This window comes from Phascolarctos cinereus, unplaced genomic scaffold (genome assembly GCF_003287225.1).
Source record: "Phascolarctos cinereus isolate Bilbo 61053 unplaced genomic scaffold, phaCin_HiC Scaffold_3;HRSCAF=262, whole genome shotgun sequence".
Taxonomy (NCBI): domain Eukaryota; kingdom Metazoa; phylum Chordata; class Mammalia; order Diprotodontia; family Phascolarctidae; genus Phascolarctos; species Phascolarctos cinereus.
Window position 1 is genome coordinate 204,751,774 of NW_027555736.1, and position 23,213 is coordinate 204,774,986.

The following is a 23,213-nucleotide window of genomic DNA, read 5'->3' on the forward strand; positions in this document are numbered from 1 at the left end:
GCAGTCACTTGATAGCCTTAACCCCTCAAATCTGAATCCACTCCTGTATGTGGAGCAATGTTTATATGACATACTGATGTAATTGATAATTGACAGGGTATTTAAGAGTGAGGTTCTTCTCCAGGTCTCTCCCTCACAGATCAAGAGATAACACTTTACCAATGGGCAACAAGTAGCTTTGTACCACAAAAAAAGTGTCAAACTGGAAATCATGAAGCCCAGGTTAAAATCCCAATTCTGCTGTGTGACTATAAGCAAGTCACCGAAGATTTCTTAGCTTCAGTTTACTAGTTTGCAAAATAATATCCCACAATTCTGGGTAACGATTTAGACATTAAATACATATCCACTGATCCAGAGATGCTAGGTATATAAGACAGTGATATAAAAAAGCAATCTTTAAAATAATTACAATAAAGTAGGCATAATGCTTGCATTAACCACTTCAGAGGGATAACAATAATCATTAATACAATAAAGGCATTTACACAAAGCTTATTATCTCATTTTAATCCTCACATCAACCATGTCAGACAGATGCTAATATTAGCACTTTGTGGGTAAGAAAACTGAGACAAACAAAGGTTAAGTGGCTTGCCCAGAACTACCTACCTAGTTAGTACCAGTCTGTGGCCACGTTTAAACTCAGAATTCTTAAAACTCCTACTGCAGTGCTCTATCCACTGACCCACCTAGAAGCAAAATGCTTTGTAATCTTAAAGCTCTACAGAGACTCTATAATATAGAGTTAATATTATTACTGGCAGCTAGGTGGCAAAGTGGATAGAGTACCAGGCTTGAAGTCAGGAAGACTCATATCTCCCTGAGCTCAAATCTGGCCTCAGATACTTACTAACTCTGGACCCTGGGCTGGTCACTTAACCCCATTTGTCTCACTTTCCTCATCTGTAAAATGAGCTGGAGAAGGAAATGGCAAACCTCTCCAAGATCTTTACCAAGAAAACCCCAAATGGAATCACAAAGAATCAGACACAACTGAAATGACAGAACAACAAAAATTAATATTATTATTATTATTACTATAGTGAAAAGTGAGGAGAAAAAAATGTTCAAGGGATTAAGCCTAAAGCTGATCAAGTCCTATACGAGCTATTTCAGTTTGGGCTCTTTGGGAGTAAACTAAGTTCATCCCCTTCTCCACCCTTCTCCAGTTGGGAATGGAGCAATAAATCTGCCTATCCAGAAATCAGGTGCTAAAGGCTAATTAGGTCAATAGGCAGCATAATGGTGTCTGAACCATCCTTGCTTTTCTTGTACACAGAGATATTTAAAAATTAAAAAGCCATACCATAATACCAACTGAATTCAAATAAAGATTTCATGTCTCAGGGTTGTCCCTGCCAAACCAAGGGCTAAGGCTTAGCAGGCTTGGAAAAGAACAAGGAGTTCTAAAAGCAACCAGTCACAACATTCAAAGGATTAAAGGATTTTAAGCTGGTTGGGGACTTGGAGATCTCCTAGTCCAATCCTTCATTTCAAAACAAGGAACCTAAGCTACACAGAGGGAAGGTGACTTGTCCAAGGTCATGTAGATAATAAGCATCAAGCCAGGAAGCAACCCAGGCCCCCTCATTCCAAACTATGCGGCTCTTTCCTCTTCTCCACACTGCCTCTAAGTACTAAAGTGTTTAAGCTGTTTGCCAACATTCTCTCTCTAGAGGAGGAGCCCAAAACAAATCTGTAAATTCTTTAAGATTTTAATTGCCTTGCTGTCCAGGTTCAACAAACTCTAGGGGTGTAAAAACTACAGTAAATCATGGGCACTAGATAGCTCAAATCCAGGTTCATCAGTCCTATCTCAGTTGAGAAAACAGAAACAAAAGGCTGTCTTCTCATAAGCTGTCGCCTATGTGTTCCCCTTCCGCATCTCCACCTCTCAGAATCTGGACTTTTCCTCCAATCTCAGCTCAATGCCACTTTCTACATGAGGCTTTTCTTGATTCTTCCCAATCGCCATCTGCTCTCCCTCTTCAATAACCTTGTTTATTTTGTATATTACTATCTATATGTCTTTGTAGATCAAATATAAGCTCTTTGAGAACAAGGATTGTTTAACACCATAGCTGACACTTAATAAATACTTGGGGACTGACTGAGCAATGCTTAATAATAATTTGTCGCACATTTCCAATGGCTGACATTTATATAGCAAAGTTTCCATAGCACATAGCACATACTTTATTTGATCTTTACGATAAAACTGTAAAGGAGATGCTATTATCATCCCCCTTTAACAGGTACAGAAACTGAGGCAAAGAGAGGTTAAATGATTTGTGCCCAAGGTTACAGACAAAGTAAGCGGCAGAGGTCGGACCCAGGTGCTCTTTCCATGGTGCATTCCAGTCAAGTGTTGAAACCTGAACACTGTTAAACTCTTCTAGTTCCTAATATCTAATTTGTCTATGTGGGATGGCAAGTATATTGTTGAATGCTTTAGCGGGGGCAGAAGGTAGAAAACAAGGATGGCGGGGGAGGGGGGGAAGATATGAAAGAGAAAGAATGGGAAGGAAATAGACAATGAAAAGGAAACAGGATAGGGAAGAGGAGGAGAAAAATAGCAGGAGGGAGAGAGGAAGGAGGAGAAGGCAGAGGGGAGAGAAAAAAGAGGAGAAGGAGAGGAAAAGAGAAAGGAAGGGAGAGGGGTGGGGGAGGGGAAGAGACAGAAAGTGAGAGAGAATCCAGAAAAATCTCTAGTTTTTTCCTAGCCTACTCTTCCATGTGATATTCTCTCTCTGTTACAGCCAAATCCCTCTCTCTCATTCCTGACAACCAACCATTCTCTTTTCTGGAATCTGCCAGGAATCTTTCATCATCTCCCATGTACCTTCACTTGTTGGTACCTCCTTATTATTAGAGATGGGAAACTAATAACACCTGTCTCTTTTAAAAACCCTGGCCTGAGTGGTTTCTAGGTTGCTCAAGAAGTAAATTGCCCTTAGCTAAATAAGACCAAACCACAGTTGTCTGCCATATGGATGAGAAGGAAAGACTATAACCAGAGTGATATTATTTAGAATATGGAGTGGCCTTAAAGTGAGGAACATGTTCTAAGTCCAAACCTCAAATGTCTTCCATGAGGGTCAGACAAGAGAGTTTAGCCAGAAGCACCAATACCAAGATGCACAGTCTCTTCAAAAGACCCCACTTCCTCTTCCTGTGATGGTCCAAAGATGTCCAGTGACCACTCTAGGTTGTTTCCTTCCCTTGGTGCCCTTGAATGTTGCCTTAAGCCACAAGTTGCTTATATGTGGGATAGGTAACCTAATCGCTCTAAGAGGACATAAAAGGTCAACTGTTTTTATGGTTATTGGCCAGCCTAACTCTTCTGGAACATCCCCGTTAAGTCATAGCAATGGAATAGATTATTGTAGAAAAGTATCATACTGGATTCTACAAGTTATTCTAAGATAAACCTGTTTTCCTCAAAACAGTCCTATATGGCAACTAGAATAAATTATTATCCCCAATAAACAAATGCAAAAATTGAGGTTCAAGAAGCTATATTCCTTGCACAAATTCTCATCACACCATAGGAAGTAATTTTTACCTGGTCATCAACCTTCTAAAGGCTCCTGAACTTAGCTCAGTGGGTCCTTTGACAAAAGACACATAATTGAGCTACCATACTTGGAAAAAAAACTTTTGGTAGGACCAGATCAAAGTTTACCCTCTCTCTGTACAGACTTAGCCCAAAGTCACTTCTACATCCCAGTAATTAATCAGAATTGGAATAAAGGGTTGTAACGTCGAGAAAGACCGTTAGTTTCCCTATTTGTAAAGTGACCTCTGAGATCTCAGACCTTCCGGCTCTTAGATCTACAATGCAACGGGTTCACTTTGGAGAACTACCATCAGCTGCCAGGCTCAAGGTTGCCGCCTGGGTATCAAGCCTCAATATATTCACAACAAAGAAGAGTTGAAGGGAATATCAACACTGAGAACCTCCTGAAGTCTCAGTGTTACGGTTTCAGATGTTGTGTAAACAGGAATGCAGGTATGTGAGTTTGTATTTTCTCTTTCGAGATGACTCTTTAGTGACAAGAATATGAGTGGACTTTCTTCAAGGCAGCTCACAACAGAATATGTTCCTGGAAACTGCAGTAAATCTGATGCTTATCATGAGGAAATAATACCTCTTTTCCAAACTATCCTATCTGGGTGGATTCTTATCCCAGAAGCTGGGGTCTTTGGGTTTATCAAATAACAGATTACTATAGTCATTAACTACTGTGTCTTGCATATTTAACCTATTCCACTGATGCAACACTCTATTTCTTAGCCAGTACCAAGCAGTTTTGATGATTGCTGCTTTATAACACAATTTAAGATCTGGAATTGTTAGGCCACCTTCCGTTGCATTTCTTTTCATTAATTCCTTTGATATTCTGGATCTTTTGTTCTTCCAAATGAATCTTGTTATTATTTTTTCAAACTCTATAAAATAATTTTTAGGTAGTTTGGTATGGCACTGAATAAGTAAATTAGCTTAGGTAGGATTGTCATTTTTATTATATTAGCTTGGCCTACCCATGAGCAACTGACATTTTTCCAATTATTTAGGAAATAATTGGACTGCTGGGAAAAGTGGAAAAGAGTATGGCAGAAACTAGGCATAGACCCAAATCTCACACCACATACCAAAATAAAGTCAAAATGGGTTCATAACTTAGATATAAAGGCTGATACTATAAGCAAAGTGGGAGAACAAGGAATAGTTTACCTCTCAGATCTATGGAGAACAGAAGAATTCATACCAAACAGGAGATAGAGAACATTATGAAAAGCAAAATGGATCATTTTGATTACATTAAATTGAAAAGTTTTTGCACAAAGCCAATGCAACTAAGATTAGAAGGAAGGTAAAAAATTGGGAAAGAATTTTTACAACCAGTCTCTCTGATAAAGGCCTCATTTCTAAAATATATAGAGAATTAAGACAAATTTATAAGAACACAAGCCATTCCCCAATTGATAAATGGTCAAAGGATATGAACAGACAGTTCTCAGATGAAGAAATTAAAGCCATCTATAGTCATACGAAAAAATGCTCTAAATCACTGTTGATTAGAGAAATGCAAATCAAAACAACTCTGAGGTACCACATCACACCTATCAGATTGGCCAACATGACAAAAGGAAAATGATAAATGTTGGAGAAGATGTGGGAAAATTGGAACACTAATGCATTGTTGGTGGAGTTGTGAAATGATCCAGCCATTTTGGAGAACAATTTGGAACTATGCCCAAAGGGCTACAAAAATGTGCATACCCTTTGATCCAGCAATAGCATTTCTAGGGCTATATCCCAAAGAGATCATACAAATGGGAAAAGGACCTACATGTACAAAAATATTCATAGCAGCTCTTTTTGTGGTGGCAAAGAATTGGAAATTGAGAGGATGCCCATCCGTTGGGGAATGGCTGAGCAAGTTGTGGTATAGGAATGTAATGGAATACTATTGTGCTATAAGAAATGATGAACAGGCTGACTTCAGAAAAACCTGGAAAGATTTATATGATCTGATGCTGAGTGAAGCGAGCAGAACCAAGAGGACTCTGTACACAATAACAGCCATGTTACATGATGACTAACATTGTTAAACTGAACGCTTCTCAGCATTACAAGGATCTAAGACATCTCCAGAGGCCTCGGGATGGAAAATGCTGTCCACATCCAAAGAAAGAACTGTGGAAGTTCTCCTGTTGAGTTTTGTTTCATCTTTCTGATGGTTCCTCCTATTGGTTTTAATTTTTACTTACAACTTCACTAATGTGAAAATATGTTTAATAGGAATGTAAATGTATAGCCTATATGAGATTGTGTGCCGTCTTGGGGAAGGTGGTGGGGAAGGAGGGGGAGAAAATTTTTAAACTCAAAAGCATAGGGAAGTGATTGTTGATAAATCAAAATAAACCAATAAAATTACAGAGATAGTCAAAAAAGGCGGCGGGGGGGGAATAAGAAAAATAAAAATGAGGGCCTGAATAATCTATGCACTAGATTTCCAGGCCCTGAATAATAAAGATTAATAGTGTGCCTCAAGGCAAACACCCCTGCATCCCCCAACACCCCCCCACACATATACAAACACTCACTCATATACCAACATACATTCATAGGATTTACTGTTAAAAGTAATTCACTGAGCTCAGGCCACCAAAAAACACAATCAGCATCTTTATTTGGCTGATTTACATTCTGTGTTTCTTTTTTACTCACTGAGTTTTTATTTCCACCACAGACAGTCACATGTATATGTTTTTAAAAAGACTCCCAACATAGTAAAAGTCTCCTCACTGCTTTTATTTCTGTTGTTATAGTTAAGGGCACAATTGGAAGCCTTTCTGCTCCCAGGCCTGACCAAGGAAAAGCAACAGCAAACCTTCTCTTCTGGGATGGAGCTTCTCAGGGGCCTTCCAGCTCTCCATCTAGGATCCTATGAAGACAACCTGAAAAACTCCATTCAATTGCTAGTTTCTGTGTACTATCATCAGATGGTTCAAGCCTTACCATATTTACAATGGGGGAGGGAGGGGAAAGAACAACCTGAAGCTGGTGAGTTGCCACTATGGTTTAAGATGTTGTGTAAACAGGAACTTGGATGTGGAATATAAAAAGAGGGAGGCTAAAGGAGATACCAACCTAGGGCACCTCCAGAAGGAGGTGTTACAGTTTCAGATGTTATATAAACAGGAATGAGGAAATGTGGGTCTGTGTATTCTTCTCTTTCAAGTGGCTTGCTAATTGATGAGATTAGGAATGGACCTCTTTTGAGGCAGCTCACAACAGAACTTTCTCCTGGAAACTGCACTGTATCAGCTGGTCACCACAATGAAATAATATCTCTTTTTCAAGGTAAACGTCTTCCACCAATTCAAGGCCAAATCATCCTTTGTTTGGCACTTAGAGCCCTATACAAACTGTCCCTAACCTACCTTACTTACTATAAGGGGCAGCTAGGTGGTGCAGTGGATAGAGCGCCAGCCCTGCAGTCAGGAGGACTGGAGTTCAAATCCGGCCTCAGACCAAACACTTGACACTTACTAGCACTGTGACCCTGGGGCAAGTCACTTAACCCCAACCGCCTAAAAAAAAGACTTATTATAAATCATGTTCTATGACGTGTCACTGACAGACACTATGTGAAAGTCAGCATTGAAAGGGTGTAGACAAACCAAGACTGCCTTGTTTAGGGCCACCATGATGGAACTCAATCCACTGTTTTAGGAACTTCAACTATTCTTACCTCTAGTTACTTAAATTTTTATGTGCTATCTAAGTATTTCTGGGACCCCACTAAAACAAAGGTTCTGATCTAGAGTCTTGCCAAGATGGCACAAAGACTGGCTGCTACCGACACATCCTCCTTCCTCCCCCCACTATGGTTGGTGGTAGCTCTGTAAGGAATATACAAGTCAAATGGATGAAAAAATAATAGTAAATAAATATAAAATTACTGATGAATCCATAAACATTTATTAAGCAACTACTATGTATCAGTCACTGTGCTAAGCTCCAAGGTTACAGAAAGAGGCAAAAGATAGTCCCTGCTCTCAAGGAGTGTAAAAAATAATGGAGGAGATAACATACAAACAAATACATACAAATAAGTTACACGTATAACAAGAAAAAAATGTTAAAAGACAGATGGCCATAAAATTAAAGCAGGGAAGTGGGCAGAAATGAGGAGGAAGAGCATTCTAGGCATGTGCCTTAGACTTCACTAGCCCTCAGGCTCCTAAGGAAACCATTCCTTCTCCTGGACACATCCAGATGACTCTAATTTGATCCCAAGGCTCGTAGCTTGTACCACTTTTCCTAGATTTCTGGATCACATCCAGAAGCACTAAGCCTCCTGGGCCTTTCTCTTCCCTGGGGTAAATCAGATCCTGGAGAGCAGAGATTTGCCACACCTGAACTCTAAATAATCCCATTGTTTCTGCAGCCACCACTTCCTAAGCATCCTTTCCTTTCTCTGCTCTCCCTTTGACTTCACTATAAATACTCCAGACCATAAGAGTATGTTCTATGGTTTTAACAGCAAGAGAAAAAAGAATTTCAAAATAATATACCAGAATAAAGTCATTTGTAATGCATGTACAAGAAATCATTTGGTCTCTGACCACTATTCTATTTATTAAAGTTTCTCTTTGGGTTTGAATTGGACATCGCTGTTTCTCCAGTTTATCCCATCCCTTCCTTGCCTTAGAAATAAATGACTGTTTATCTTCCAAAACTGAATTTAGGAACCACCACCCTAAATTTCTTCAGACCAAGATCATTACTAAACCAGGTTCACTCTCAAGCAAACAGGCCACCTACTGATATGTCAAACATGTGGTCCTCTCTATCCACAGTATCAAGAAATTCTTTAGCTAATCAGATATCTGACAGCTCCTTAATGATGAAAATTAAAGAAATAGCCTCAAATAAATATGATAGATCATGTCACTCCAAAACCAGAATATCACAGTCCAAAGAGATGCATGACCTCGCTCTATCCCTTACCTCCTACTCAGTCACCTAAATTCAATCTAGGCATCTCTTCCTTTACAAACTGATATACCAAACCCTTCTCCCTTCTCCCCAAAAGGACAAGATCAGAAACCTTTCCAGAACACTGAAGGCAAAGAAGTCAAAACCTTGGAATAACTTCTTAACCAAAAGGATGCTGCAGTTCTTTCCCATGCCCATAAAGGCCACCTTACTTGCCTCTTCAAAATCAGTGCCAAGGTTAAGAGGCTGACAGGAATTGGGGTGGGGGGAGTATACTTTGGGAGAAAAAGAGGAATAGGGAGGTGACCCCCCAAAAGACAGTCTAATCATTTCCCAGGATAAAGGGGAAAGAGGTTAGACCTAGGAGGCTGATTTTATAATAGAGATCAATCATAGTACAATCTTTACTCACCTGCACAACTTCTATGCCCCTTTTCCTGTAAAGAAAGAAAAAAGAGATGTTACTTTATTACAAGGATGCATACAAGATGTTACAGGGCGCATGAAAATCTTCCCACCACTGAACCAAAGGGCATCAAACAAACAGAGGAAAGCAGTTTCCACTGAGGCTAAACAGATAGCAAGGAGGTCCAAGGCACCAACCCCCCCCCAAAAAAAAAAATTCATGCACCATTTTACTGCTCTGAAATGGTGCTTCATAGTAACTGTGAGGTAGGTAGCCCCAAGTAGCATCATCTCCATTTTAGGGATAATCAAAGGGGAGGCTCAAAGTGGTAAATTAACTTGGACAAGGTCATCCAGGGCTTAAAAAGCAAAGCGGGTACCACAGTATTTCAAACAAAAACAACCACCCTTTTGGTATCACTCCTTGAAGAATCAGAAGGAACCCCAACAATCATCTAGTCCAACCCATATCTGGGAAACAATATCCATTTTAGCAAGAGAATATGCTCTTGTGTGGCAACAGATTATGCTATCACGTGTTTTAAGAAAGCTGGACTAAATGGAGAGAATTTGAGGTGAGCCCATATTTTTGTTAACTATAAACACAACTCACTGCACTAGAAGATGCCTCTTTCATATTTATCCAGGCCATTACTTGGAAGAAATGCTGGGACAGAAAGTTCAACTCTGTTCCCTGTGCCCATTCACTTCACCCACTGACCGTGCTGGTTTTAAAGAAAAACAGAAGATAAACTTGGACTGTTAAATGATTTATACTTTTCCTCAAGCCTCATGTATGCGCTAGATAATAGCAACTACTCAGGCTAAGGCGGGGCGGTGGGGCGATAGGAGCATCACTTATAGTAAAATCCCATTCATTTTTACCTTTGCTTCTACTTAAGTTGTTAACCTCTCACGTGGAATGCTCTTCCCCATCTGCCTATCCAAATCCTCCAGATCCTTCAATACCTACTCTAGCTTTCAGAATTTCTGATGGCAAGGGCTCATAACCCTGAGTCCATGATAAGGAATCCCTGAACTGTGATGTTGTGATGGAGGAGGGGAGAACAACAACAACGATACTTTCACTCAATTCTAACTGAAATTTAGAATTTCCTTCAATTTCTGAATTTTTTAAAATTATTCTGAGGTATCCACAGACTTCACCAGACTGACGCAAGGAGCCCATGATGCCCCCAAAAAGGGTGGCAGTCTAAAACTCCTGTTCTATAACCATACCACACAAATAAGCACCTTATAACATAGCCACACAGTGACTCATGTAATTTCCTGTTCCCTAAATAGTTCTTCATGAGCAGGGATAAAGCGTTAAAACTTCTAGATGAGTACCTAGCATGTATAAACTGTTCAACGTACCACCATCCTAAAGAGAGTAAAGCCAACCACCTTCAAAACAAGTCAAACTCTTTACCCGGGGGCATACTGCCACAATGTTTTGACCAAACAAAGTTAACTAGAGTCAAAGGCATGTAAAGGAATGAAATCCTTTCTTGAAAACATCCCGCGACTGGTGAAGCCTTGGGGTTGCTGTGAAGTTTACTAGTGACATAAGGCAACCTGACCATGCATTCAACACCGATGCTGACATGAAAGTGTTAACTGATGCTCTAAGGGGCCAACCCCACTCCCTGCAGGGGGTTTCTGTACACAGCAGGATGACAATTGCTTTCACAGTTTTTATGCCTCTTTTGAGACCCAATACAAGCCACAAACACCTACAAACTCCTTCATTCCTGTCAAGCCAATGCTGGAATCTGGAAAGGCCTATATACCTTTTCTAGCGTGAGTCGCTCTACCACTACAGATCTAAACACTTTCAAGGCTTGTCACCAAGTACATTTCCATCATGTCCTCAATCTCCTTTATACAAGAAATAATGTCTAGAGGTTAGAGGCTGGCAGAATTTGGCTCATCGTGAGGAAAAGCACTTTCTGACAATAAGAGCCATCCAACAATGCAACGCTCTAGTCTCATTAGACAGCAAGCTCACTGGGACCAACGAATCATCAGCCAAAGCCGTGCAAAGAGGGACAAAATCAGAGGGAATCAAAAAGCATTCAGTGAGTGCCTACTGCACGCCACGCACGGCACTAAGCACTGGGGATACAAATACAGCAGACAAAACACTCTCTGGTCACACGGAACACAACATTCAAAGAAGAAAAGCAGAGCCTGAAGGGGCCTGACCATTAAATATTTCCCAAACGCCTACAGAACACTGTGCTGGAAGATGGGGACCGTATAAGTTTAGCTAAGACACACACCTCAAGGAGCTTAAGGTATTAGAGATCTCTCCTCAAGTTATCTTGTAATTACTGAATTATGTACCTATTGTATTCCCTCAGTACAACATAAGCTCCTTGAGGGAACGGACTGTTACATTTCAATTTTTTATTTGCACATTTGGTAGGGGCTTAATAATTGTCTGAATTTCACTAATTTGAATTAGTCCTGTAAGGGATAAGACACATGCATATATATCTAGAAATATAAATTGTATGAGAGGTGCAAAACAGAGTAATGAAAGAGCTAAAGGGAAATGCTACTAACATCAGAGGGAGATTCACTGCTGGAAATACTAGCTATAACAAAAAGAAAAAGAAACTGAGGGAATAAGCATAGGCAAAAAAGAAACAAAATTACTGGGTTTTGTAGATGATATGATAGTGTACCTCAAGAAATTTCAAGAGTCAACTAAAAATTAATTGAAAAAGATAACTTCAGCAAAGTTGCAGTTTAAAAAATTAATCCACATAAATCATCATCATTGCTTTAGTTACCAACAAAATCCAGCCAGAAGAACTAGAAATAAAAAATCCATCCAAAATAACCTCAGAAACTAAAAAGATTCAACCAGGAGCTATACAGATCCAACTACATATCTTTTTTTTTTCTCAGAAACAAAGATTTCTAAATAAGTGGTGAAATATTAATTACTCTTGGATAGGCTAAGCCAAGATAATAAAAGTGACAATGCTATCTAAATTAACTTATTTATTCAATGCCATTCCCAACTACCAAAATTCTTCTGAAAGAACAAAAGGCAAAAATCACATAGGAAATGACAGGAAAAAAGTGAGAAGGAAGCTAGTCATACCAGATCTTAAACTATAATTACAAAATATTATTTCCTAATTAGGTATATAATTCACAGAAACAAACACAGCAGACTATGGTATTTGATCAAATCAAAAACCTCAATAAGAGCTAATTATTTGAAAAACGTCTAGGAAAAGTAGAAAGAAGTCTGGAAGCAATCAGGTTACAGGCCAGTATCTCATAACACACACCAAGATAAAACTCCAAATGGATACGTGATATAAATGGTAACATATAAACAAATTAAGAGGACCAAGCCAGAAATTATTTCTATGCAAATAACTCCCACACATCTAGATATTCAACCCTAGTCTCTCTCCTGAGCCCCAATCCCACATTACATTGCTGAAATTACTGGACTTACCAACATTCAAACCTGAATGTCTTCATTATCTCCCACATCTAAAACAATGCCTAACAGGTAGACTGACTCCAAAGGATAGATAAGTAGAAGATAGGGATGTGTGGAAAGGACAGCCCTCTGGGTATAGGGAAGAGCACATGCAAGGTTAGAACCAGTCCAGTTTAGCTACAGCAAAGAGGATAATATGAAATGAGGACGGAAAGATAAGGCAGCAAAGGAATACATAACAAATATAAAAAGTTATGTCATAAATTAGAGGAACATGGAAAGAAATAATTTTCATTAACTATAAACAGAGAAAGATCAAAGAAGCTAACAGGATAAAGTGGATAATTTTTAATATGTAAAATTTAAAAGTTTTTGTACAAAGCTAATGCAGTTAAAGTTATGAGAAAAGATTAACTCGAAAAATAACTTTACAGCAGGTTTCTCTGATGAAGGTCTCATATCCAAGATAAAATTAAAATTCCTAAGAACAAAAGCCATTTCCCAATAGATAGAGCAGGCAATTTTGTAAAGACATTCAAGCTATAAATAACCATATAAAAATACTACATATCACAAATAATTTGCCAAATTAAAATTAAGGCAACTCTGAGATTCTGTCTCACACCCATCAGGGTAGCAAAGATGACCCCCAAAAAGGAAAAACAACTGTTGGAGGAGCTGTGGAAAAAATGGGACATTTATGCACTACTGAAAAAAGAAAGCGTCATTGAAGCTTTTTTTTTAAATGCACATGAGAGGACTGAAGTAAGGTCAGAAGGAAACATCAGTAAGTAGGACAGCTTTCAAAGTTATATGTTGAATTTACTGCATATTTAAAAGAAAAGGCAAGCTGTATATAGTAGAGATTCACAGTTTCATGTACAATTTTATTTTCTGTTTGACATTCTATATGGAAATTATTCTATTTGGTGCTTAAGTTCAAAATAAAATAAAATTTTAAAATATAGAGTGGTGCTAAATCGTAGAAGGCCCTTGAATACCAGGCAAGGGGACTTAAACTTTACTCTTTGTCAATGGAGATATGTTTGTTTTTTTCTATATAAAAAGATTAGCCTAGAAGTGGTATGAAGATTGGATTAGAGAAGGAAGACAGAAAAGTCTGGAAAACCTGTTAGGAGGCTATTTCATTAATGGAAGTAGGTGCTAATATGGATGGTGGCAAAAAAGGGAGGATCTCCAAAGCTGGTAAGAAGCTGGAATAGACAAAAGTTGGTCTATTTTGGTTAAATAAACACTTACTCCTTATGTGGTATAGGAGAGGATGGAGAAGAAAGAATCAATACCAAATCTAACAGTCTGAACATCAGAATTTGTATGAACAATGATATCACTGAACTAATCAATGATAACAGATGGAAGATCAACTTTAAAGAGAAAAAAAAAAGTTTAGTTTCAATGTCCTGAGCTTGAGAAACCAAACGGACATCCAGGCAGAGATGCAAATCACGAGTGGAGATATAAATGATGCGCCAAATGAAAGAAATATTCATTATGCCAGTGCTTACCATTCCCCTTTGCAATACATTCTTCCATATTCCATGTCGACTTCCCTAGCATGTATGGTGGAAAGATTCCTAGATTTGGAGGTATTTAAGGAACCACCTAAAAAATCTTTAAGATTATATAATGTTAATTTTTACTCTGTCCAGACATATACTTTCATTGATGTAGGGTGCTACAGGTGAGTAAATTCTTTCAATCAATGCAGAACAGTTAGTGTTTTATGCAAACTGCAGGCCAGGTGACTTGCCCAAATCACAAGGTTACAGTATGTATCAGAAGTGGGATTGAACTCAGCTCTTCTCAACACAGAGACTGGCTCTCTCTTTTCACTACAGGACAATACCTCTCCCTGAAATTAAGAGATAAAAATACAAATTTATAAAACAGACTACCTAGGAGTAGAAATCCTCTTTTTAAAAGGTCTCATACTTTAGAATTCCTTCATATAGTTCAGTTTCCCTGGAAAATACGAGTTTTCAATCCATTACAAAATTTTTTTATTTACAATGAATTCTTGAGGAACACACCTATTACATAAATCACCAACCTTTCATCACTACAGCCCTCTGGGTTGTTCTGAGACCAAAGGTGCCATAAGTAAGTCACACACACCTTACTAAAGCCAGTGCTAATTAAAGTAATCTACAAATAAGATTCCTCAGAAGCTGTCTGGTAAAGAATTACAGGCTCACAGACTTGAAGAATTTAAGAGGATCTTAGAACACAGCAAGTTATCCCCAAGTGAAAAATGATCAAATGACATAAATAGGCAAATCCACACTATCGATAGCCACATGAAAAAATTCTCTTAGTCACTAACAATGAAAGAAATGCAAATTAAAACAACTCTGAAAAAACTACCTCATGCTCACCAAATTGGAAAAGTTTACAAAAAGGAAAAATGACAAATATCGGAGGGACTGTGGGAAAACAGGTACTTTAAGTACACTGTTGGCAGAGCTGGGAATTGGTCCAACAAAAGCTGGAAAGCAAGGCAAGGCAACCAAGAGCTGAGTGCTTACTATGTAGCAGACACTCAGCTAACCACTGTCCCCAAGGAATTTACATTCTAAAGGGGAAAGAGAACACATGAAAGAGGGAGGGGAATAATCATAAAAAAGGAAGGGGCAGAGTGGTAAAATCCACAGTTCAATAGTTGGGAAGGAATAAAGCTTGGCTAGCCTTGGTCTGCCCTGAAAATGGAAGCCCCAGATGAAATTCAACTACGGAAGAAGGGACTGATACAGAAGAAGATTATAACTATAAATTAGTCAGTCAATAAATAGTGATTAAGTGCCTACCATGTGCCAGGCACTGTACTAAGTGGCTCAGTGAATAGAGTGTGAGCTTTTAAGTCAGTCAGTCATGGATAAATCCTTATTAAGCAACTACTAAAAATGATGAAGTTGGAAGCCAGACTATAAGGGGTTACTACTTTCAGCAGTAGGCGGTGCAGGTGTGGAGGTGTAGAGGTGTCAAAAGGTGGGAGTCATCCAAGACTGAGGTGGACAGGGCACAAATGCGATATGATAAAGCCAGGGACTGAAGAGAAGAATAGAATTGACCGTGTTCGCCAAGGAGTCATGAAAGAGTAAAGAGGAGAAGAGAGAATAGTTAGTACAGGGGAGATGGCCTGGGAGAGAACTGAAGGATTAAAGGATTAGAGGTCACAAGGAGGGTTTGGTAAAGAGAAGGCAGAGGGAGGGATGGAAAACCAATAGATTATGGTAGGATAAGAGGATTTCAGAATTCTCCAACATGGAGATTTTAGTATTAGAAGACAGAGGGAGAGGTGGAAAGGCAACAGGCTGTTATCAGACAAGAGAATTTCAGAGTCTGTGAACACAGAGATGGTACATCTATGGAGAAAGGCAAAGGCATTTTGTCTGGGGATGATGTGAGGTGAAGGAATACATCATGGAAAGTGAGTAGATTGAGGAATTAAATGGTCAGAGTGTTTGTCTAAGGAAAACATATATATAACACCTAACCTACCTACTATAGGGCCATTGTGATCAAAGGATCACAATAAGGAATATGAATACACTAAGAAAAGTACAAAGTATAAAAAAATTCTGGATTTCACCGTAACATTTTGAGAAACCAAGGGAGAGGCACTGTAGTAACAGAGTAAAATGAACAACGGATTGGGAATCATAAAGGTGGGGAAAGGAGGAGAGAGATGCAATAAGAATAATAAAAATAGCAGCTACCTATTTGGCCCTTACTAAGCACATTACAAATATCTCATCTGATCACCACAACAACCATGGGAGGTAGATGCCATTGTTACAAAGAATGTATTGGATGACTGCCTTATGGCTGCACCCAACATCCCCTTTGACTTCTCAGACCAAAATTCCTCTCCCCAGTCACCGTTCCCTTATATTTGTTGGGCCCCTTTTTTTAAGTGTTATAAGTTTCTAAGAATAGGAACTGATCCTCCTTTGATTTTGTTATCCCCAGCATTTAAATATAGTATCCAGCACTTCGTCAGCCCTTAATAAATTCTTTTATGTTCATTAATTTTTCAAAAGGTATATTATCAGTTGGGGGGGGAAGAATTGCAAGCTATCAATAACCATATGAAATGATCCAAATCACTAGTAAGAGAAATAAAAATTAAAACAACCTGCAGATTTCACCTCATGCTCAGGCTAAAATGACAAAAGACGAAAAAGGTAAAGTTGAAGGAGCCATCACAGCAAAACAGGCACACTAATGGGAGCTGAAAATAAGTCCAGTTATTGTGTTAACAAAAAAGTCACTAAACCGTACATACTATTTAATCCATCGATTCTATTACTGGGCATACATCCCAAGGATGGAAAAATTCTATACATAAAGTAGCGAATTATAACAGCACTTTTTTGAGGAGCAAAAAACCGGAAGAACTGGTAGCGTCCATCAATTGGCTAAGCAAAATATAGTATATTAATGTAATGGTACCACAGCAAACTGTCATTAGAACATTAACCTTAGCTAAGTGAGATTCATCACCTGGACCTGAATACTTTTGGCCAAAGAAATTTATAAAAACCAATGAAGGCATGGAGATGTTACAATCTGCCTCCGTGGAAGAATTAGTCAGTACAATGAAATCACAGAGTCTTCAAAGTATTCAAGGATAACTTACATAAGCCAACAAACTAAGGCCTCTCCCCAGGACCAAAAGAGAAGGGAACAGCACCAGTGACAGCTGAGCCATTCCAACAAGAGGAAAAACAGCCAAGTCTTCAAAAAGAGCAGGTTGGAATAACAGGGAGTTTCTTCTGGGGCAATCCTGACAAGGAGGGTTCAGCATAGAAGACACACAGCTATTTTTAAGCAGCCTGGTTATTATTTAGACAGCCAAGAAACTTTCTTCTTATAGCTAGAAGAGGAGGGTAGGGATTTCTCAGAACAACGACAGCTGCCGAGGGAACCCAATCCAGGCTTCATACTGGAGAATTTCACGGTAGATGAAACACAGACTTGAAATGCAGCTTTGTACCAATGGAAGACAAGAAGAAAGCCTGCACCTGCACCCAAAGGCTAAAAACTACTTAGTGCTGGAAAATTAACAATTACTACAGTGGTAAACCAAGCATTCGCTCAGTAATTTGTACAAAGCTTTGGTAACCATCAGATTTTAAATACCAGTAATAATACATTTTTATCAACAAGAATATATCTAAGTAATAACTTTTGTATAGAAAGGAGCAGAGAACTAGGGAAAGTTTCATGCTCCTAAAAGTATTGGTAGCAGACAGGCTATTTCAATGCTATTTAGAAATGTACTAGACTTTAAAGTAAACTACAACTAAGGTAAGAATAGCTCACATTTCTACAGTCCTTGACGTTTTAGAAAGAACAATACTATAGGATAGGGAATGAAAATAATAATTAATATTACAAAACACTAGAGGCCTTTCCAATAAGATCAGTAATAAAGCAAGTAGGTCCACTGATTTTATTTTTGGAAGGCCCTCCAGTGTTTGACGATGTTCACATACAGAAAACAAAATTCCATTCAAAATAATTACAGAATATTTAAAATATCTGGGAATTCAGATACTAACACAAAGGAACTGTATAACTACAATTACAAAACACTTCATAGAAATAAAGATAGACAAATAACTGGAGAGATAAAAATTATTCATAGTTCAGCTATGTCAATATGAGTAAAATGGCAATACGATTGAAATTATTTTACAGATTCAGTACCACACCAATCAAGCCAAGCTAACAAACATTTAAGCAACTACTTAAGCATTTATGCAACTAAGCCAGGCACTGTGCTAAGTCCAGAGGATACAAATAATGGCAAAACAGTTCCCTTCAAAAACCTGACAAGGAGTTACTTTATAGAAGCTAAAAAAAGATTATAACAAAATTAATCTGGAGGAATAAAAGGTCAATAATGAAGAAAGCAGAAAGGCCTAGCAGCATCAGATCTCAAATTATACTACAAAGTAATAATCAACAAGGCCATCTGATAATGGTTTAAAAAAATTTTTTTAAGTTGATCAGAGAAACAAATTAGTTGTACAAGACCTATCAATCAGCAGCACAGTTTCTGATAACTCCAAACGCTCTCAATTCCTAGAGCAAAGAATCACTATTCAACAAAAACCTGCAGCGTTTCCTCACAATCTGGCTCCCACGTACATCACACAATTCTTCTCCCTGCACTCTATGCTCCAGCCACCCTGGGCTATGGGCCATTCCTTGAACTGAATATTCTGTTTTCCCTCCTTCTTTATTAATTCCTACCTGCTATCCCCCATGGGGGTCTGAAGTTCACTGCCTCCCGAAGGTCTCCCCAGTGCCACCCCCACAGGGAAGTCTCCTTTGGTCACCCCTTGTTATTGTTCTCCTTTGACCCTCTTCAGTTTTTCTTACACTATATTCATTTATGTGCACGTGTGCTCCCCCAGAATAACATAAAGTCCTTAAGAGCAGTGATTGTTCCATGTTTTCCCTCTACCATTCCTCCCTCACTCATTTAGAAGGCAAAGAAAATAAAACCTGTTACAAATATGTAGAGTGTCAAGCAAAACAAATCCCCAAATTAACCATGTACAAAAAAAACCCAAAATATGCTTCAATCTGCACTCTGAATCTATCATCTTTCTTTCTTTCTGGAAATGGAAAGAAATTTCATCATGGAACTGTGGTTGATCATTTTGCTGATCAGAGTTGCTAAGTCTTTCACAGTTATCTGTCTTTACCATGATATTGTTAATTACCATCTGATGATTTTCCAATATTCCTATCCTGCTCTAACCTCCCTGACCTCAAGAAAAACAGAAAGCTGTCTAACAGAAATAAGGTTTCCACCAATCATATCATATACCATCATAAGCTTCAAATGGGCACGTGACCTTAGATATAAAGTCATATTATAAACAAATTGGAGGAGCAAGGACAGAAATACCTTTCACAGCTAAGAATAAGGAAGAGTTCTTGACCAAATAATGGGACAGGAACATCAGAGAAAACAGAACGGATAATTTTAAGAGAAGAAATTGAAAAGCTTCTGCACAAACAAAATCAATGCAGTTAGAATTACAAGAAAAACAGTTAACTGGAAGAAAAATCTTCACACCAAATTTCTATGACAAAGATATAGAGAGAGCTGATACAATATATTAAAACAAGAGCCATTTTCCAAAAGATAAACAGTCAAAGAAAATGAATAGAGTAAAGGATGTCTTTTGCCTCTATTTGTATCCCTAGCACTTAGCACAGAGCTTGGCACAAAGTAAGTGGTTAATATATACTTACTGATTGAGTAAAAAAGAAAGGCAAGCTATAAAATAATACTCCCACTCACAAATAATAAGAGAAATGCAAATTAAAAGAACTGTGATGCTCAACTTCATATCCATCAGACTGTCAAAGATAACAAAAAAGGAAAATGACAATTGTTGGAGGGGTTATAGAAGAATAATGCTTTGTGCAGTTGGGAAATGGCCTAATAATTCTGAAAAATAATTTGGAGCTATACCTAAAAAGTCACTAAACTCTACATACCTATTGATCCAACACTACCATTACTAGACTTCCATCCTAAAGAGAGCAAGACTGAAGAAGAAATAAATACAAAAAATATTTATATCTGCACTTTTTTTATCAGCAAAGAACTAGAAACAGAGTATCCATTAACTGAGAAATGGCTGAACAAAGCATGGTATATTAATGTAATGGAAGATTATTGTACCATAAGAAATGATGGAATTTCTATTTGCTGATGAAAACTGAAGTTAGCAGAATCAGGAGAACAATTTATACAATGACTACAACTATGAGAGACTTAAGACTCCAGAAAACTCATGATGAATCATGCTTTCTTTTCACCTTTTGGCAGAGAGGTGATGGACTAGAAGTACAGAGTGAGACACACATTTTTGAAACTTGGTCAATGTGTGTGGGGTTAGCATGACTGTGTTATAGGGTATAGTTTTTATTTTGGGGGAAGGAGAGTTTGAGGGGAATGGGTGGTAGTGACAGTGATAACAAAAAGGAAAAGAAAAAAGAATGTCAATGAATCATTTAAAAAAGTAGAGATTAAAAAAAAAGACAGGAAGAAATTTCAGAAAAGAGACAAGAAGAGAGACATGAAGGCCAATGGTAGAAATGCCATGTTAAATCTGAAATCTGAAAAAAAAAAAAATCCAAGCTTTACATACTGGCAGTTTAATTCATAGTCCTATCTATGCATGTGGAAATTTTCCAGCTGTTGGTGTTTGTTAAGTTTATAATAAAAAAATCAGTTTTTAAAAAGTAATGAATGCTACTATAAAAAACTTTCAATAGCTAAAAAAAAGTATTAACATCTGCATTTTTAGTAAAGAGAAAACAGGATCTAAGAAGTGAACTCACATTTATTTAGTGTTGTATGGCCACATAATGAGCCGCACAAAACCACTGAATATTACTACTATTAGGAACCTAAAAAGTTATCCCTATTTACAGCAAAATAGAGGCTAAGAAATGGGAATGGCAAGTCACACTCAATTAATTAAGTGGCAGTAGTAAAGATTTGAACCCAGGTCTTCTAATCAGCAATTTAAGGCTCTTTCCACAATATCACAACATGCATCAAAGTAGACAATCTTTAAGATAATTTTCCTATTCTGTTCTTTGTTTTGTTAAGAGATATAGCAGTAAATGACTAAGAAAATCTCAGAATTCACTCAGGATGACCAAAGTAGGAGTATAAATTATGATATTACAGACTATCTGCTATCACTTGCCCGGGAAACTGTAAGCATTTTGAAGACAGGGACTGAATTATTTATTTATTTCTTGAGTTAAATCAAAGACCAGTTAAAAGCTAGAAAAGGTCTTAGCACTTATCCAACCCAATTCTTTCATTTTACAGATGCTGAAACCGAGATGCAGATATGAGATACGATTACATGCAACTTAAGAACTTATGGATTTTGAGGAGTTCAAGACTTACACACATAAGCTTAGTATGTCATGTTGGGGGAAGCTCTTTGCCTTCAAAATCAACAAGTGAGTCAAAAAATTGAAGGGCTACTGAAAAAGCATGAAAGTAGAACTCAAGAAACTAGAACACCTCCAGAAAAGAATAACCAAGATAGTGACAAAACTACAGATCATGCCACAAATATCTAAAGCATAATCAAGTACAAGAGGTATTAGATTTCTTCTGCTCAGCCACAGGTGACAGTCAAAAGCAACAGGAAGTAGGTATAGACTTTTAAGGAAAATCCCTAAGTCAGCTGTCCAGAAGCTGCCTCTAGAGGTAGTGGGCTTTCTTCAAGTAGAAGCTGGATGAGGACTTGATGATTATAGAGAGGGAAATGGCCTTAGGGATGCTTCCAACTTTTAGATTCTGTAATGCCTTAAAAGTCCCTGCACCTTAAGATTCCATTTCCTCACACATAAAATGGAACTGAATAATCTCCCATGTTCCTCACCCCTGAATTCTAATATTCTATGATGCAAAGTCCCCTCCAGGTGAAACAATTCAATGAACTAGAACAGTAGTCACCAATCTTTTTTGATCATGCATTCCTAACAGCGAAATAAAATTTCAGTACACACCTCCAATGTGCATATATTTACTTTTTTATAAATTACACACATGTGTTGGAGTAGTGTGGCAAGGCAGAAAGAAAGATAGTCTCAGAAACAGGTGGATCTGGTTTCAATTCTCATCTCAGACACACACTGGCTGTGTGACCTTGAGCAAATATAATCAATGCTCTAAGGATAGCAGTCCTCCAACTTTTTGATCTCCGGACTCCTTTAAACTCCAAAAATTTATTTACTACTCCACAAATAATTTTCATGTGGGTTACATCAAACAATATTTACCATATTAGAATTAAAACTAATAATTTTTAAATATATTAATTCATTTGAAATAACAATAAGACCATTACAATGTAAGAAAATAAAGTTTTTGTGAAAAAAATAACAAACTTTTATCTCCCACTGGCTCCACGGCTTCAGCATCCCCGAGATCAAATCAGCCTTGATACTCTTACTTCATCAGTACTCTCTACCCCTGGGATGCCTCTGAATTGAGGGTGGAACCCCTCCAGACTAGCCATCTTTTTATTTCCCACCTAGGTACACTACTCTGAATTTCATCAATCCCCCTTTCCCAAGTACCTTCCTTCTTCATCTTCCTCCAAGATTCTAAGCTCCTTGAGGGCAAAGCTGTCTTTTTTTTTTTAACCACAGTACCTAGTACAAAGCAAGTTCTTAATAAATGTTTACTGACTGATAAAATAAAAAAATTTAATGAGAAGAATGACATTGTTTTAAATATTTTTCCAAATCCTTTTAATGCCTTGCTTCATAGAAAACAGACAGACTGTCATCTCTGCTTCCACATTCAATCTATCATGAAATGTTTTGGTTGAAATATATGAAGAAAATCCAGCGTCATATAATATGTAATAGTAAAGACAAAGACATCCTTATATGCAAATAATGTCTTAGTATTATTACAAAAGGGCAGCTAGGTGGCACACTGGATAGAGTACCAAGCCTGGAGTCAGATAGACTCATATTCCTGAGTTCAAATCTAGACTCGGTTGTTGAACTAGCTGTGTGACCCTGAGCAAGTCACTTAAAACCTGTTTGCCTCAATTTCCTCAATGGCAAAATGAGGTGGAGAAGGAAATGGCAAACTATCCCAGTATCTCTGCCTAGAAAACCCCAAATGGGGTCACAAAAAAATCAGACTCAAAAACAACTGAATATTATTACAAAAATAGTTTCTACCTCTACCCAAAAGGGAATTGGGGGCCTTTAGGAAGATTT

General features: G+C 37.9%; 1 protein-coding gene across 3 annotated transcripts in view; it reads right to left on the reverse strand.

Moving 5' to 3' along the window:
- The window catches only part of ITPK1 (inositol-tetrakisphosphate 1-kinase), a 301,192-nt gene that overhangs the window by 215,667 nt on the left and 62,312 nt on the right, over nucleotides 1-23,213 (reverse strand). For all 3 annotated transcript variants that reach the window (XM_021000285.2, XM_021000286.2, XM_021000284.2), the window contains exon 3: nucleotides 8,931-8,955. In XM_021000285.2, the coding sequence (XP_020855944.1) occupies nucleotides 8,931-8,955 (25 nt within the window). The remainder of the gene's footprint in view (nucleotides 1-8,930; nucleotides 8,956-23,213) is intronic.